This window comes from Plecotus auritus, assembly GCF_963455305.1.
Source record: "Plecotus auritus genome assembly, chromosome: 9".
Taxonomy (NCBI): domain Eukaryota; kingdom Metazoa; phylum Chordata; class Mammalia; order Chiroptera; family Vespertilionidae; genus Plecotus; species Plecotus auritus.
Genome location: NC_137783.1, coordinates 137,091,765 through 137,108,428, shown reverse-complemented (window position 1 = coordinate 137,108,428; position 16,664 = coordinate 137,091,765). Strand labels below are relative to the sequence as shown.

Here is a 16,664-nt window from a genome sequence, read left to right as displayed (position 1 = left end):
TTGCTTTTTTTTTTTAAAAACCATTATGACTTTGTGCTTTCTCCTAACCACAGTTTTCTTTTCTTCAAAATATAGATAATTGTGTACCAACCTCAAAGCATTGTTGTGAAGACTAAATGAGATAATGCATGTAAAGTACTTAGTATGATGCCTAGCACATGGCAAACACTCCACAAAAATGAACTACCATTATAGGAACTACATGGTGTGGAAATAAATCTCTTCATGCTATTTAGAGTTATAATAAAAGTTTATATTTCAAAATGTTTGAACATGTAGAAGAAGTTTGTCTGCTTAGTTCTTTGCCTTTTAAATGCAGTCCATGGGCCCTTTTATGAAAGATCAGTGTCGTTCTGCTAGATCAACACTTTTCTCCACTTCTCCTTTCTTTAAAAATACGGGTATTAGAGAGTTTGGTAACAGGCACACTATTGGTTTTTGAACTAGGACAGAAAAGGAACGGATCCTGTGCTTTAATCTGCCAAGCGAACATCAAATACATCAATTTTGACATAAGGCCAAGCTATTTCTGTGTGGTGTGGGACAAAAGGAGGCAGATGAAATTGTAAAAGAGAAGTGTTTCAAAAATATTTGGATTACTTTAAGGTTTGCAAGAAACTGAAGTAATAAGTGAAATAATGATGATGAATGAGTCAAGTTTATCTGATTTTGATAATGAAATCTAATCTTTGGCACAGACTTCCAGAAATTTATTAAAACATAGCAGTAGTCGGTTGTTGGTTCTCCCAAGGGCCATCTTCTCTAGAAGAGAGTTGGCAATTGCTAGGTAAACGTGTACTCAATTTTCTTCTCAAGGGTTCTTGTCCCTGGAAGGATTCTCCAATGCAGTGGGTGATGTCGAAGGGAGACCACTATCCTGGGGCTTGGAACTCTAAGGCTAGCTTCTCAATGAAACATTTGTGGAATCACCTGAAAAAGGTTTCCCTCCCATGTACCTCACTATGTACTTTGTCCATGTGTAACATAGGCAGTTTGTCTTACCCTTCACTGCTTCCGTGCTTTGGGAATACATTAATATACTAGAGGCCTGGTGCACGAAATTCGTGCATGGGTAGGGTCCCTAGGCCTGGCCTGTGATCAGGGCCAATTGGGGCCTTTTGGCTGCTGGCCAGGGCCTTCTTTCCAGCTTCTGGTCAGGGCCTCCTTTCCTTGGCTGCTGGCTGCCAGCTGGGGCCTTCCTTCATTCCGCACTGCCCCCTGGTGGTCAGCACACGTCACAGCAAGCGATTGGTCTCCCAGTCGAACTCCTGTGGGGACAATTTGCATTTTAGGCTTTTGTAGATAGAGAAGAAAAAAAAAGAGAGAGTTCATGGACATGGATGCCAGTGTGGTAATTGAGGGCATAGAAGGGATAAAAGGTTATAGAAAAATAAAATAAAATAAAATTTAAAATAAAAAAGATATAGAGAATAAAGGAATCTGAGGGCTAGCAAAAAGTGACAATTAATAATTGAGAAAATTAATTTTAAGTACTATCTTGAAGTTTACTTGAATGATATGTGTATTCCTCATCAAATAAGTGGAAATAGATTTTACACTAAACTTACCTGGCTGATTATTTATATTTGACTTATTGATTATCATTATCACTGGTTTAAGTTCATTTTTTATTCCTTTCTTTGTTTTTTTTTTTTTTTTAAAGGTAAAGCATTCCTTCCTGGAGTTTTTATCACTCATACCACATAGATGGAGAATAAAAGGAATGTGACTGAATTCATTTTAACAGGACTTACACAGAACCCCCAAATGCAGAAAGTCGTGTTTCTGTTATTTTTGGTCTTATACATGGTAACACTCTCAGGCAACCTGCTCATTGTGGTTACCATTACCACCAGCTGGGCTCTGAACTCCCCCATGTACTTCTTCCTGACCCACCTTTCCTTGATAGACCTAATCTATTGTTCTTCTTCAGCTCCTAAGATGATTGTGGATTCCCTTCATGAAAAGAAAATGATCTCTTTTAATGGTTGTATGGCTCAAGTCTATGCAGAACACATTTTTGGTGCTACTGAGATCATCCTGCTGACGGTGATGGCCTATGATCGCTATGTCGCCATTTGCAAACCTCTGCACTATTTCACCATCATGAGCCACAGGCTATGCATTCTCCTGCTGGGAGTGGCGTGGGCTGGAGGATTTCTCCATGCAACCATTCAGATCCTCTTCACAGTCTGGCTGCCATTCTGTGGCCCCAATGTCATAGATCATTTCATGTGTGACTTGTACCCTTTGTTGAAACTCGTCTGCATGGACACTCACACCCTGGGTCTCTTTGTTGCTGCCAACAGTGGGTTCATCTGCTTGTTGAACTTCCTCCTTTTGGTGGTCTCTTATGTGGTCATCTTGAGCTCCCTAGAGAACTACAGCGTGGAGGGGAGGCACAAAGCCCTCTCCACCTGTCTCTCTCACATCACAGTGGTCATCTTAGTCTTTGTGCCCTGCATATTTGTGTATCTGCGCCCAGTAACCACACTGCCTGTGGATAAAGCTGTTGCTGTCTTTTATACTATGGTGGCTCCCATGTTAAATCCCTTAATCTACACACTCAGAAATGCTGAGGTAAAAAATGCTATGAGGAAGCTCTGGAGGAAAAAAGTGACTTTTTTCAGATAAAGATTAAATGGAATCATTGAGCATTACAGATAGAAGTAAGAGGTAATCTAGCCCAAACCTCTTAGACCTATGGATGAAGTCATCCACCTGAGAAGAGGTTGGATGATACTTGCAGCTAGCCACTGAAGCACAGAGCTAAAGCTTGCACTGGAATACAGACTTACTGTCTCCCATTCCACACTCTTGTCATCATAAGTTATTGCTTCTTAATCAATAAATATTTATCAGTTGCCTGGAAATTTGAAATATCTTTAGAAGCTAAAAGGCATAAATCTAGAATATTAGATTGGTGTTTAAATAATCCTATTATGTAACATTGAGATGTTGGTTCCCATTGGGATTCCAATCTTTTGGAGAAGGTGTAGTTGTTGCTCATTGCGGGAGAAATTCAACAGATTGCCTTGGGCCAGAACTAGTTATAGACAATAAACTGGGTCCAGCACAGTCCCTGACTCAATACATGGTAACTACTATGGTTATCTGATCTATCATCATTGCTTAGAAGTTAACAACAGTTAAGGACATGATCTAGGAGATTGGTCAGTTCTGGTTACTGGCTTTCTGATATATCTGTTTTGATAGCTTCACCTTTCTGTCAGTTTCCTCACCTGTAACCCTAACCCTAACCCTAACCCTAACCCTAACCCTAACCCTAACCCTAACCCTAGGGAAAAGTATGGCTTATGAGGGAATCCTTATATGTCTTTGACTCTTTTTATATGACTTAAACTAATAGAACCAATTGGATTTTTTACTGGTAAATATGTCTAGTAATTTTGGAGTAAAATACATGCATCTTTGTATATTTGTGAGTCTGCCAAATATATGTCCACATCATCGACCGACTCTTAAAACTTAAAAAATATTTTTATTGATTTCAGAGACAAAAGTAGAGGGAGAGAGAGAAACATCAATGATGAGAGAGAATTATTGATTTGCTGCCTCCTGCACACCCCACACTGGGGATCCAGCAACCCAGGCATATGCCCTGATGGGGAATAGAACTGTGACCTCCTGGTTCATAGGTCGATGCTCAATCACTGAGCCATGCCAGCCAGGCTGACTCTTAAAACTTGATGCTTAGCCTTAGTCGGGTAACTCACTTGGTTAGAGAATCATCCAGCTACACTAAGGTTCAGGGTTTGATCCCCATTCAGGGCACACACAAGATTCAATCAATGAATGAATGCATGAATAAATGGGACAACAGTTTATCGATGTCTCTCTCTCTCTCTTTCTCTCTCTCTCTCCCTCAAATCAATATATAATAACTTTTAAAAAAATTTATTTATTGATTAAGGTATTACATATGCGTCCTTATATAATAATTTTTAAAAAACCTCAATGCATAGTATTTTTCTCTTCTGATTTTATTATACATTGTCTTGTAGAAAATCAAAACAAATCAGGAACTTATAAAGAACAAAAAAAATAGCACCTATATTGTTGTCTATATTAAGTGAATTAAACAGTTGATATAGTTTTGTATTTGTTTTTGTCTTCTGTAAATCTAAGGAAGTAAGACACTCCATGGATATATTTATTCATTAAGAGATAGTATCATTATTGAGGACGAGCATGACTTTCTTTTTAGGTAAGTCACTTGTCACCTGAACTGAATTGATGGAGAAGATGAATAATGTGAGGATTCATTCCCCTCAAAATATGGAGATTCATAAATTTTCATTTGTTGTGTTTTTAATAGTCTACTTGGTCACCTTGGCAGGCAACCTGCTCATTATGATCACCGTTAGCACCAGCAGGGCCCTAGGATCCCCCATGTACTTCTTCCTGTCCCACTATGTCTTAAGTGAGATGGCTACTGTTCTTCCTCCATGAACCCTAAAATGCTAGCTGACACTCTTACTGTAAGAAAAATCATCTCTCTTAGAGGGTGTATCACTCAAGTCTTCACTGAGCTTCTTTTTGGTGCTGTTGAGATGATCCTTCTCACTGAGATGACCTATGACCACGATGTGACCATTGACAACCCTCTGCACTACACCGCCACCATGAGCCAACAGGTGTGTAGCTTTCTTGTGGCAGTGGCCTGGGCTGGTGCCTTGGTCCATGCAAGAATTCAGATTTTCTTCACAGTCTGGCTGCCCTTCCATGGCCCCAGTGTCATAGATCATTTCATGTGTGATTTGTACCCTTTGTTGAAACTTGTCTGCATGCACACTCTTACCCTTGGTCTCTTTGTTGATGCCAACGGTGGGTTCATCTGCTTACTGAACTTCCTCCTTTTGATGGTCTATTATGTGGTTGTCTTGTATTCTCAAAAGAACTACAGTTTGGAGGGGAGGCACAAAGCCCTCTCCACCCGTGCCTCTCACATCATGGTGGTCATCTTATTCTTGTGCCCTGCATATTAGTGTATCTGTGCCTCATGATCGCTTTTCCCAATGATAAAGCTGTGGCTGTGTTTTATACCATGATAACATCTATAATCTACATACTTAATAATGCAGAAGTGAAAAATGCTATGAAGAAGCTTTGGATCCAAAGGTGATTCCAGTGGAGAAATAATCACAACAGCATCAAATAACTTCATCTTTTCAGTGGTAAAGAGAAAATAATATAATTTTCATGGTTCAAGACAAACTGAACACTACACATAAAAGTACGTTGATGAAAATTTATCATTAAAATATCCCATTAAGATTTATTTATTGTCCACTTGGTTGTCAAACTTTGGTGTGCTTTCAGAATCAGTTGAAATTCTTGTTAAAAATGCACACTCCTAGGATACAGCTCTAGAGATTCTAACTCAGTAGGACTGCTGTTGGATTGGAATATATGCCTTTTAAACAAATTATCCAGAGGTTTCTAAGCAATAGTGCTATAGATTGTGTGTGCATCTCTAGCCTATTAATAAATCACCTTTTTAAGGCATTTTCTTCTTAAGGTCTTTCAGAGCAGATTCTCTGAAAATCAATTCATTGTAAATCATGCAGTGAAAGCTTAGTACCTTTGCAATTGCAAAACAAAAATATATTTTACCCCTTATTTTTTATCTTTTAAATGGTAATGATAATACCTATCTCATAAAATTTTGGGGCCAGTTAAATGAGTTTACATATGTTAAATGCTTATGAAAGTTCCTGGGACATAGTAAACTTATAAAAGTATATGTAAAAGGAAAAAATTATTGGCTGGTGCTGACCCTACTTCTAATAGGGGCAGATCTTGGCTTATATTTCTTCTTGAACTAGCAAGAGCCTCATTCTGTTTGGATGAGGACCTCTAAGTATCTTGCCTTGGTCCTTATTTCCTTAGGTAAAAGAGGTACCTCCTCATATGACCAATACCATGTGAGCTAACTTTTCCCTTGCACTTCAGGCAAGGATGTTTATGTGTTTTAGGTTAATTCAGCCTCTGTTAGCAGCAGAACTCTGGGTATGGAGTTCACACAACTTGTATTGACTTCTGTCTCATTACTTCATGTAACATTGCGAGTATTTCACAAGCTATCAAAATCTGATTTTAATCTGGGTTCATGTATATGATGAATTGGTAGTGCATACTTCATAGTGCCTGTCTATCAGTGGGTACTTAATAAGTGTCACTGTCTTTGTTGCTTCCCTCACTTCTTCATCAGTGCTCCATTTCTGTTAGACTTTTGAAAAACTCTATGGTTTACATTTATTATTCAGCTCTGTAGATATTATATTAGGAGATCATGATGAACTTTCTGGATTCTGAGTAAAGGCCTCAGGTTAATGTGAGATTGATGAGATTCACTGCATAAAGAGTTCACTTTAAAAGAAGGAATGTCTACAACATTAAAATCAGTTTAAGCAAGACCCCAAAATTTAATAAACTTTTTATGGAAAATAAGAAATCTGTAGTATAATAATTAGTAATTGCAATAAAAGCTATTGCTATTTACTGCAATTTGGCTGGTGCTATAAAGACAAGTTATTGTTTAATCCCCATAAGAGCCTGATGAAAGCAAGTAATGCTTTCCAGAAGAATTAGCTGATGCTTAGAAAGTTTAAATAGTTTTCTGTAGATCTTAGACCTAGAAAATGCCTGAAAGGGATTTGAGTTCATGTATTTTGGGTTTAGAAGTTGCAACCTTAAACACAGTGGTCTATGTCAGAATAATGAAATGTACCCCATAACACATTCTTCTTTTTTTAAAAAAAACCCGTATTTTTATTGATTTCAGAGAGGAAGGAAGACACACACACACACACACACACACACACACGAGAGAGAGAGAGAGAGAGAGAGAGAGAAACATCAGTGATGAGAGAGAATCATTGATCATTTGCCTCCTGCATGCCCCATTCTGGAGATCGAGCCCACAACCTGGGCATGTGCCCTTGACTAGAATTGAATCTGGGACCCTTCAGCCCACAGGCGGACTCTCTATTCACTGAGCCAAAATGGCTAGGGCTACCACATAACACTTTCTAGTGGAGGGACATAGGCACTAAGTAAGTGAGCATAAAAATCAAGCTGCTTTCAGAGTGAAAAGTGCTGAAAAAGTGATGTGATGTAGAGTGACTCAGAGAGCAGGGAGCCACTATAGAGGGTGTGTTCAAGGAAGACACAAGAAGAGGGATCTATGGCGTTTATCTAACTGTGTCCAGGGATGAGAGACAATGAGCTAAAGGTCATGATTTAAATAAGAGAGTTTATGCATACTTTGCTTCTGCCAGACTGGACTTTCCCCTTTTGGTCATTTGACCTTTCTGATTTTCCCCAAGGACATGGTTCTGTAAGTCCTGTTCTGCATGGTGATTATCCTGGTGGCATCTCTGGAGATGCAGAATCTACCCTCAATATTATGATGAAGGTCCCAATGAATTTAATTAGAGAAGACTCACCCTTGGAGATGTACCAATTGAATGACTCAGTAACCTGTGTTGTAGTTCCAATGTAGATAAAATGTTTATAGACCTTGTCCCTCACTTCAGAAAGTGTTTGTCAGTGTCAGTATTCACATGACTAGCTTTTTCGGGAATTGAAATGATGGAATCAAGACATAAAGAATATACATGGAATTATTCTCCATCCTTCAGGTAACCCAATGATCAACAATGCTCTATGAAGACAGGTCAGTATAACTGATTAGGAATCATGATGTTGGAAAGGCTGTTTCACTTTTATTGCTACAAAACACAAACTGCAAAATATTTATCTAAATAACTCATATACATTTTTTTCTCCCATCAGAATGTTGGTTTAACATTTGTTTGTTATTAGGACAAATTCTGCCAGCAATGGATATTTTGGGTCTCTGTTCACAATCAAATTCAGAGTGAATCAGATTTCCTATCAGCCTGGACAGAGTTGGTCACATGGAAACAGTTTGAGCTCCAGTGATGGTGCATGTGCTATGTTGCTCTCTGTCCACAGAGATGGCATCAGTGCATTCAGGACAAGGGAGAAAGCAGCACAGCCCAGGACATGAATTGAATGGCTCTTTCATTATGCAGGTAACTCAGGAAGTAAATTTATACATACGATTCTGAACTTTGTAGGCTTTGAACGATACATTGGTGGTGTGAAAATTCAGTCTTTTAGAAGTTCTCCTATGTAATGGACCTGGAAAGTATTATGCTAAGTGAAATAAGCCAGTCAGCGAAAGACAAATACCATATGATTTCTCTTATATGTGGAATCTAATGAACAAAACAAACTAGCAAACAAAATAGAAACAGACTCATAATTACAGACAATAAACTGACAACTGTCAGAAGGGCAGGGTAAGGGGGCTGGGTGAAAAAGGTGAAGGGATTAAGCAAAAAGAACCCCCACCTCATAGACAACAGTATGGTGATTACCAGAGGGAAAGGGGAGCAGCGGGAGGTAGAAGAGGGAAAGGGGGGATAAATGGTGATGGAAGGAGACTTGACTTGGAGTGGTGAACAGACAATACAATATACAGATGATGTATTATAGAATTGTAACCCTGAAATGATATAATTTTATTAACCAATGTTACTTCATTAAATTTGAACCACACCTAAAACCTATATGTTCATGTTGACCAATGTTACCCAAATCAATTTAATAATAAATATCAAAAAAAGAAAAAAAATAGTTCTATGTAAATTCTCATACCTCAGCCATGTCCTTTTGATTAGTAGAATATGTGGGGATTAATTCAATTCTGTAATACTCTTTTGTATATTTTCATATTATAAAGATCCAGAATAAATTTACCTTTCTAGCATCAGTATTGTTTTTAAAATTTAAATTTATTTTTCAATTATAGTTTACATTCAATATTATTCTGTACTAGTTTTAGATGTACAGCAAAGTGGTTAGAATATTATGTATATACTTCAGTATTATTGGAAACTAATTTCAAGTATAACTATTTGGGGATATTTAATAGGCAGATATTTTTAAATTTTGTGATAAGTTCAATTAATATCTTCTTTAGGAATTGTTTGTTAATCTATTAAAAATTAGAGGATGCTGTAGCATCTGCCAAACTTGACTGAATGACTTTTTAAAAATCCAAGGTAATTCTGCAGCAAGAAAACCCTTCAATTGCTACTTTTCTCTCTACAGGTGAGTTTCAGCATCTTGTATGTTTTTTGGCCATTTCGATTTATTTTTCCTTTATTTCTCTGATTCACCCACTTTGCTATTGGTTTGCTTATCTTTCATTTGTTAAATTACTTAGAGCTCTTAGTCTATTTTAGATATTAACTCTGTGTATGTCCTCTAAAATGTAAATCCCCCCCCCCAAACTACTTTTGTCTTTTGACTTTATGGTATCTATTACTAAATCCTTAAAAAATTTGAACAATGTCTATTTGGGATGTCAATGATAAGTTAAGAAGATTCTCCCATCTCTAGAGTATAGAAAGTCATCTATTTTATTAATTAGAAAGTAAACATGAAGTAAATCTTTAGTTTTTTTAAAATTAAACCTTTACTCAGTTTTTATTTTTGTATAAGGTATAAGCAATATGACCTTTTTAAACTTACAGATGGAAAGCTACTTGTGGCAACTCACTTATAATGTCTCCTTTCCTCACATATATCTCCAATTACTTGCCTCTTCATTAGTCTGTAAGATTTCTGAGGTTAGGGACCATGTTTCAATCAGCCTTGTATTTTTATAATCTCTGGAATTACTGCAACATAATAAATCATAATGCCTCTTTGTTGAATGAATGTACAAATTATCCTAAGATTTCAGGAAGTCACGAGTAATAATTATATTTACAGGTAATTTGTCCTGAACTCTGAAATAAGACATACAGAAAGAACTATGGGACAAAGGAACAATGTGACAGAATTTATCCTGTTGGGGCTCACTGAGAGTCTTCAGGGCCAGAAAATATTATTTGTTGTGTTCTTGTTCATCTACATTGTGACAATGGTGGGCAACCTACTCATTATTGTGACTGTCATGGTCAGTTCAAGCCTGGATGCCCCAATGTACTTCTTTCTTGGCTACTTATCATTTATGGATGCTGTTTATTCTACTACACTTACCCCAAATATGATTATAGACTTACTTTATGAGAAGAAAACCATTTCCTTCCAAGGTTGCATGAGCCAGCTTTTTATAGGGCACTTATTTGGTGGTGCTGAGATTTTACTCTTGGTGGTCATGGCCTATGACCGCTACGTGGCCATCTGTAAACCCCTGCATTATTTGACAATCATGAATCAACGAGTGTGTATTGTACTGCTACTGTTGGCCGGGGTTGGAGGTTTTTTACATGCTATAGTTCAACTTCTCTTTGTTTACAACCTTCCCTTCTGTGGCCCCAATGTCATTGACCACTTCATTTGTGACATGTATCCCTTATTAAAACTTGCCTGCACTAACACCTATGTTATTGGCCTCATTGTGGTTGCCAATGATGGGTCCATCTGTGTGGTCATTTTTGTGCTGTTACTCATCTCCTATGGGGTCATTCTGCACTCCCTGAAGACTCTTAGTCAGGAAGGGAGGCGCAAAGCCTTATCCACCTGTAGCTACCACATTACTGTGGTGGTCCTCTTCTTTGTCCCTTGTATTTTTATGTATGTGAGACCTCCTTCTACCTTACCCATTGATAAATCCTTGGCTGTGTTTTACACCATTATCACTCCTATGTTGAACCCCTTAATCTATACTCTAAGAAACGAAGAGATGAAAAGTGCCATGAAAAAACTCTGGATCAGAAGAAGAAAATGAGGCAGCAGAAAAATGTTTCACCTATTTTTGTTGTTGTTATTAATCTTCACCAGAGAATATTTTTCCATTGGTTTTTAGAGAGAGTTGAAGAGAAGGGATGAGAGAGAGAGAGAAACATTGATGTGAGATAGATATAATCTGCAAACACCCTGACCAGGGCCAGGGGATTGAGCCTGCAGCCGAAGTACATACCCTTGACTGGAATCGAACCTGAGACCCTTCAGTCCACAGGCTGATGCTCTATCTACTGAGCCAAACCGGCTAGGATGCACCTATTTTAATGAAGAATTGTTGCTTCCAGGAAAGCCATGTGTGATTATTTAACTGTAGTAAATGTCTCCTCAGGTTTAATAACTGGGTCATGATGAAAAACATTTATTTTGTGAATACTTCCAATGATCAAAATATATTTTTAATATTTTCATGATTTCCTAATATTTTTATTTTTTTAAAAAAATTTCTTTATTGATTAAGGTGTTTCATATGTGTCCTTATTCCCCCATTACCCCTTATCCCCCCCATTCATGCCCTCACCTCCCTGTTGTCTGTGTTCATTGGTTAGGCTTATATGCATGCCTAATATTTTTAAAATTTTTATAATTTGTTGGAAAAATATATGCTCAGTTTTTATGTGTAAAATGTTTCTGTTGATACTATAGATTTATGTTCTATGTGATGAGTTTGCTATAGTTAATACTGTAAATCTATTTTAGTGAATGGAAGATATTTTTCATGTTTCCTCTTTAATAATATAATCTTTTGCAGAATTAATAGTGACTATTACAGTTTCAGAAAATAAAAGAAATAGAACATAAAAACTTAGTTCAGTTTTCCCCTCACAAAGATAGCTCATATAATATTTGAAGTATATTTATTATTTTTGTATCTGCAAAAGATTTTAAAAATACAATTGTTTTCATATTGCTTAGCATATGAAGGTTGAAGGAGAATGAATGATGCTTCAGAGGGCTGTTATTAATCACTAGAGGCCTAGTGAATGAAATTCGTGCACTGGGGGGGTGGTGTCCCTCAGCCCAGCCTGCACCCTCTCCAATCTGGGACCCCTTGGGGGATGTCCGACTGCTGGTTTAGGCCTGATCCCACAGGCAGTTGGACATCCCTCTCACAATCTGGGTCTCTTGGCTCCCAACCGCTTGCCTGCCTCCCTTCCTGAGTGCTCCTAACCGCTTCTGCCTCCCAGCCTGATCACCCCCTAACCACTCCCCTGCCAGCCTGATCGACACCTAACTGCTCCCCTGCCAGCCAGATCACCCCCAAATTGCCCTCTCCTGCCGGCCTGGTTGCCCCTAATTGCCCTCCCCTGCCAGCCTGGTTGCCCCTAACTGCCATCCCCTGCAGGCCTGGTCCCCCCACCCCGCAACTTCCCTCCCTCTCCTGCAGTCCCAATTGCTCCCAACTGCCCTCCCCTGCCAGCCCGGTTGCCCCAACTACCCTCTCCTGTCAGCCCGGTCACCCCCAACTGCCCTCTCCTGCTGGCCATTTGCCCCAACTGCCCTCCCCTGCCAGCCCGGTTGCCCCCTACTGCCCTCTCCTGCCAGCATGGTCCCCCCTAACTGCCCTCCCCTGCCAGCCTGGTCACCCCTAACTGCCCTCCCTTGCTGGCCTGGTCATCCCTAACTGCCCTCCCCTGTCGGCCTGGTCACCCCTAACTCCCCTCCCCTGCTGGCCTGGTCGCCCCTAACTGCCCTCCCCTGCTGGCCTGATCGCCCACAACTGCCCTCCCCTGCCAGCCATCTTGTGGCAGCCATTTTGTGCCCACATGGGGGTGGCCATCTCGTGCGAGGGCATGATGGTTACTTTGCATATTTCATCTTTATTATATAAGATAAGGACACTACGTATATATAAATAATCTGAATGAGCAAGGCAGATATGCAGAAAAATAACAAAATATTATGTGTTTTTCCGATTGAGAAATCGTATCATCTCCTCATGTGGATCAACTTTGTTGGTGTTATATTTTCTTGAAGATAATCCACTAATATTCCTAGGTAATTTAGAATTCATGGGCTTCAAATATACAATACAGAACTTGATCAGATATTTTGGGTGATATCTGATATTTTGGGTGTTAAGAAAGATGCTGACAATATATACTATTTTTACCTCTCTTATTAATACAGATTATTAGGTAATAAAGAGGCCAGAATATATTGTTTTATTTGACAGTCCTCATTCATAACATCTTCTTCATGCATCAGGCTTGAAACAAAATACTGTTTGCCTCTAATATTGTAGGAAGCATGTCGTCAAAGAAACTTATGATTCTGCTTCTGTATTTAGTCTGGATTCATAAGGGGCTAAGGCTAGGGGGCAATGGGTCCTTCTCAAGGGTAAATCACACTATGAAAACCTGATATCCTGAGTTTTACCCCTGTTCTTATTACATAGAGGTTTCTTATATCACCTTTAAAGAATTTATCTTTATTGTTGAAAGTCTTACAGATATACCATCTTGAAGTCTCACCAAACATAATACTATTCACCAAATAATAGCAAGCATTTAATTTTAACACAATTTATATAATTAATTCTTCTACTTTTGCATGTTGTTATAGATTCAATGTATGTGTCCTCCCCAAATTCATGATTTAAATTATTTATAATATGGCAGTATTTATACATGGGGCCTTTGGGAGGTGATTAGGTCATGAAGGTTGAATCCTCATAAATGGAATTAGTGTTTTTATAAAAGAGACCCCAGTGAGCTCACCTGCCCCTTATGTCAGGTGAGGACACAGTGAAAAGATGGCTGTCTGTGAACTAGCAAGCAGTGCCTCACCAGACACTAAATCTGCCAGCACCTTGATTGTGGTCTTCCCAGCTGCTAGAGCTGTGAGGCAAATATTTGATGTCTACCACCCAGTCTATGGTATTTTGTTACAGTAGCCCAAATGGACTAAGGAAGACATTTAGCTAATTGCAAAACAAAAATACAAAACAAAACAACAACAACAAAAAGACATCTCTCCTATCTTTTAAATCTCTAATTGCAGAAGCCTGGGAGCCCTTCCAGCTGCCATGTCTCCTGGACCAAAGCCAATGCCACATGCTTGAAATTTTTTTGAGAAAGCACCACACTTCCAGGTTCTACTTTTTGCTCTGGTTATCTTTGCTACATGGCACAAGACTCCAATTTTTGTAGCTTTAAAAAACAACAGTTTTATTTTATTTCAAAATTTTGTGTGCCAGGAATTCAGGCAGAAGTTGGCTGGGTATTTCTTCTGCTTCATGAGGCATGGACTGAAGTCCCTCTGTGTTATTCCATTGTCTTCCAGGAGTTGTCTTTCAAATGAGCTGCATTAGACCACTGTGTCAGTGTCAGGGAATTATTGAATCTTAGGTCCCAGTTTTCAAAACAGGGTGTTGGGATTAGGCTTCTGACAAACCTCCAGGCGTCAAAGGTTCATAAAACAAACACTTCCAAGAACATATGAGCACTAGGAATATGGAGTTCCAATGGCATTGCATGAGTAACTTCCCATTATAAATCCCCTGGAGTCAGTATCATTTCTTTCTGTTACTAGGATAGTGAAAGAGATAGTAATGAATTTGGCAGGGTTTGTGGAATTCTCTAATCATCATGGATCATGTTATTCCCATAATTTTGCCCAGTTGGCCTAGGCTAGATTGATCAGTCATATTTGACTAATAATGTTTACCATAGCTCCCACATCTTCCCTAGCTTCTTCCTTTAAGGAACTATTATAATGTTATCAATGTAATAGATTAACTTACTTAGAGTATGTTCCTATCTAAGTTTTATTTTAAAAATATGATAATAGAAGTGGTTTATAGAGAGTTACTGTGGATTATTGCATATTATGAAGCAACATATGTATCAGTTAATATTTGCAGTATATCATTCTTATTGGAGCATATAAATTCAGCTTCTGGGCTATTGCAAACATAATCTTATCTAGAAAATGTCTGTCATTCAGATAAACAGAAAGCATTAGTAGTTCTTTGCATTTAGCTGGAAGGGGCATAGAGAATTAAACCTATGCATATATTAGTTCTCCAGGTCTGAGTCGTAGTTTAGTCCACAGTAACCTTTATCATATCAGATAGTTCTTCTAAACTAAAGATAACTTCTCCATCTTTTGCTACTTATCATTAAGAGACAAAGAGTACTAAGATGTACTCTTTAAATCTTAGAAGTAATACATACAACATTTGGGGTTGCCGAATTTCATCCATATCTTTGTTGAGATGAAAACCAACATTTTTCCAGGGGGCGGGGCGGGGGGGCTCAGCACATCATGAAAATCTTCATCTGGTTCAGATAGGTATTTAATGCCTCTTTATCTAAGGCCCTTGTGACCTAGAAAATGCAATATACATGGATGTGAAGATGCTCAGTGGAGCCCATAGTAAGCCATGTTAAAGAAATAACAGTGGAAGGCATCAGAGATTTGATGTACAGGCAGGCTCTAGTTGGAAAATAATTTCTTGTAGAAACAGTTTCTTGATACCAAATTGAAAATAAGGAACTGAATGAATGGACTAGAAGTCATTATGGTTCCTCTGACATAGATTCAGGCCTTCGGAAAGAAACAACTGTGATTATTTTGTCCTTTCAATAATTGAAACATCAACTTCCATAAATTCCCCAGTCCCAGGCTTCTCTGTCTCTGAGTCTCAAGGCCTTTAACATCTAGTGTAGGAACCTCCTTTTCTAAGGATATGGCTGAATAAAGGAACTGAAGACTGGTTCTCCATTTTGGCTTAAATTTTATTTTCTTTACTTAAAGATTTCCTAATATGAAACCCATAAATGCTTATTTATTTTTTTCTTTTCAAATTACAGGCTTTTCATATATTTGTCTGATTGCTACTCTTTCCTTTGCAAGCTCCAAATCTTTTTTTTTAAGGATTGTTCTAGGGAAGAAAACTGTCCAGAAGAGATTACTTCATTTGTATTTGTTTCAAATATTCTAATAAACTAATCTATAATGACCTTACATTCTATTTCATTTAAATCAGTTATGATGTAAAAACCCAGAGAGGCTGTGTCTGCCTATGTAAGTGGGATAATTATTTTTCTGATAGAAATACCTAAGAGATTTCTGAAAACTCAAATTTCTGCATAAGCTGAAGTCTCTCTTCAATTGGTATCTGGTCCTCTAGATGTTTTCTTGTTTTATTTTCCTTGGCATAGATATCTTGTTGCTTGTAGAAACCTGTATATCATCCCGATGTTCTGGGATGAAGTTGGGGAGGGGTAGAGACATACTTTTAATTAGGGAAAAAAGTGTCTTTAGGGATAAGCTCTTTGAGTGACTGAAAGGTTAAAGAGTTCTGTGAGAATACTCAGTCATTTAAGGAAGATAAATCCCAGCATTTGTCTTGTTGGCTACAGAGAGAGATTAATGACCAGAGACATGAATGTTACCCTAAATTCTCAAAGTAAAGTACTTTTTGGTTACCTCATAATTGACTGAGAAGAGGTACAAATAACTAATGGTAGTGTTCTAATTTTTTTTTTTGTATTGGCAAGTAATGGATTGGTCAAGTTAATTTCCACGAATTCAGCCAGTTTTTACATAGCCTTGTGAACACAGCAGCTTTGTTTTTCTGTGAAGAGATTTTCCCAGCAGGTGAGAGTGTCCAACTATTTTTGCAAGGAAACATTTATGTTTTATTTAAGTGTCTTTCTATTCTAGACATCCACATTGGATACTGCAACACTTGTCTGAAAGACTGAGGTGATGGGGAGTCTGTGTGGAAATATGGGAGTGTGGCCACGTGAAACTATTTCTAAATCTACTGATCAGCTATACATTATTGTGCTCTATGGTCACACATAGTTAGACGAGGTATCTACATTTACTCCCAGTGAAAGAAT

At 38.2% G+C, this 16,664-nt stretch overlaps 2 protein-coding genes across 2 annotated transcripts in view; both read left to right on the top strand.

Moving 5' to 3' along the window:
* Positions 1–2,634, top strand: part of LOC308233766 (olfactory receptor 4C12-like) — a gene marked incomplete at both ends in the record, with an annotated part of 35,232 nt that extends 32,598 nt beyond the window's left edge. Inside the window, one exon of the mRNA XM_080640711.1 lies at positions 1,759–2,634. Coding sequence (XP_080496837.1) covers positions 1,759–2,634 — 876 coding nt within the window. The remainder of the gene's footprint in view (positions 1–1,758) is intronic.
* A 7,243-nt stretch (positions 2,635–9,877) lies between these two features.
* LOC308258053 (olfactory receptor 4A15-like) lies at positions 9,878–10,795 on the top strand (the record flags this gene model as incomplete). Its single annotated transcript, XM_080688295.1, has 1 exon — positions 9,878–10,795. The coding sequence occupies one exon, from the start codon at positions 9,878–9,880 to the stop codon at positions 10,793–10,795; it is 918 nt and encodes a 305-aa protein (XP_080544421.1).
* Between the last annotated feature and the right edge of the window lie 5,869 nt (positions 10,796–16,664).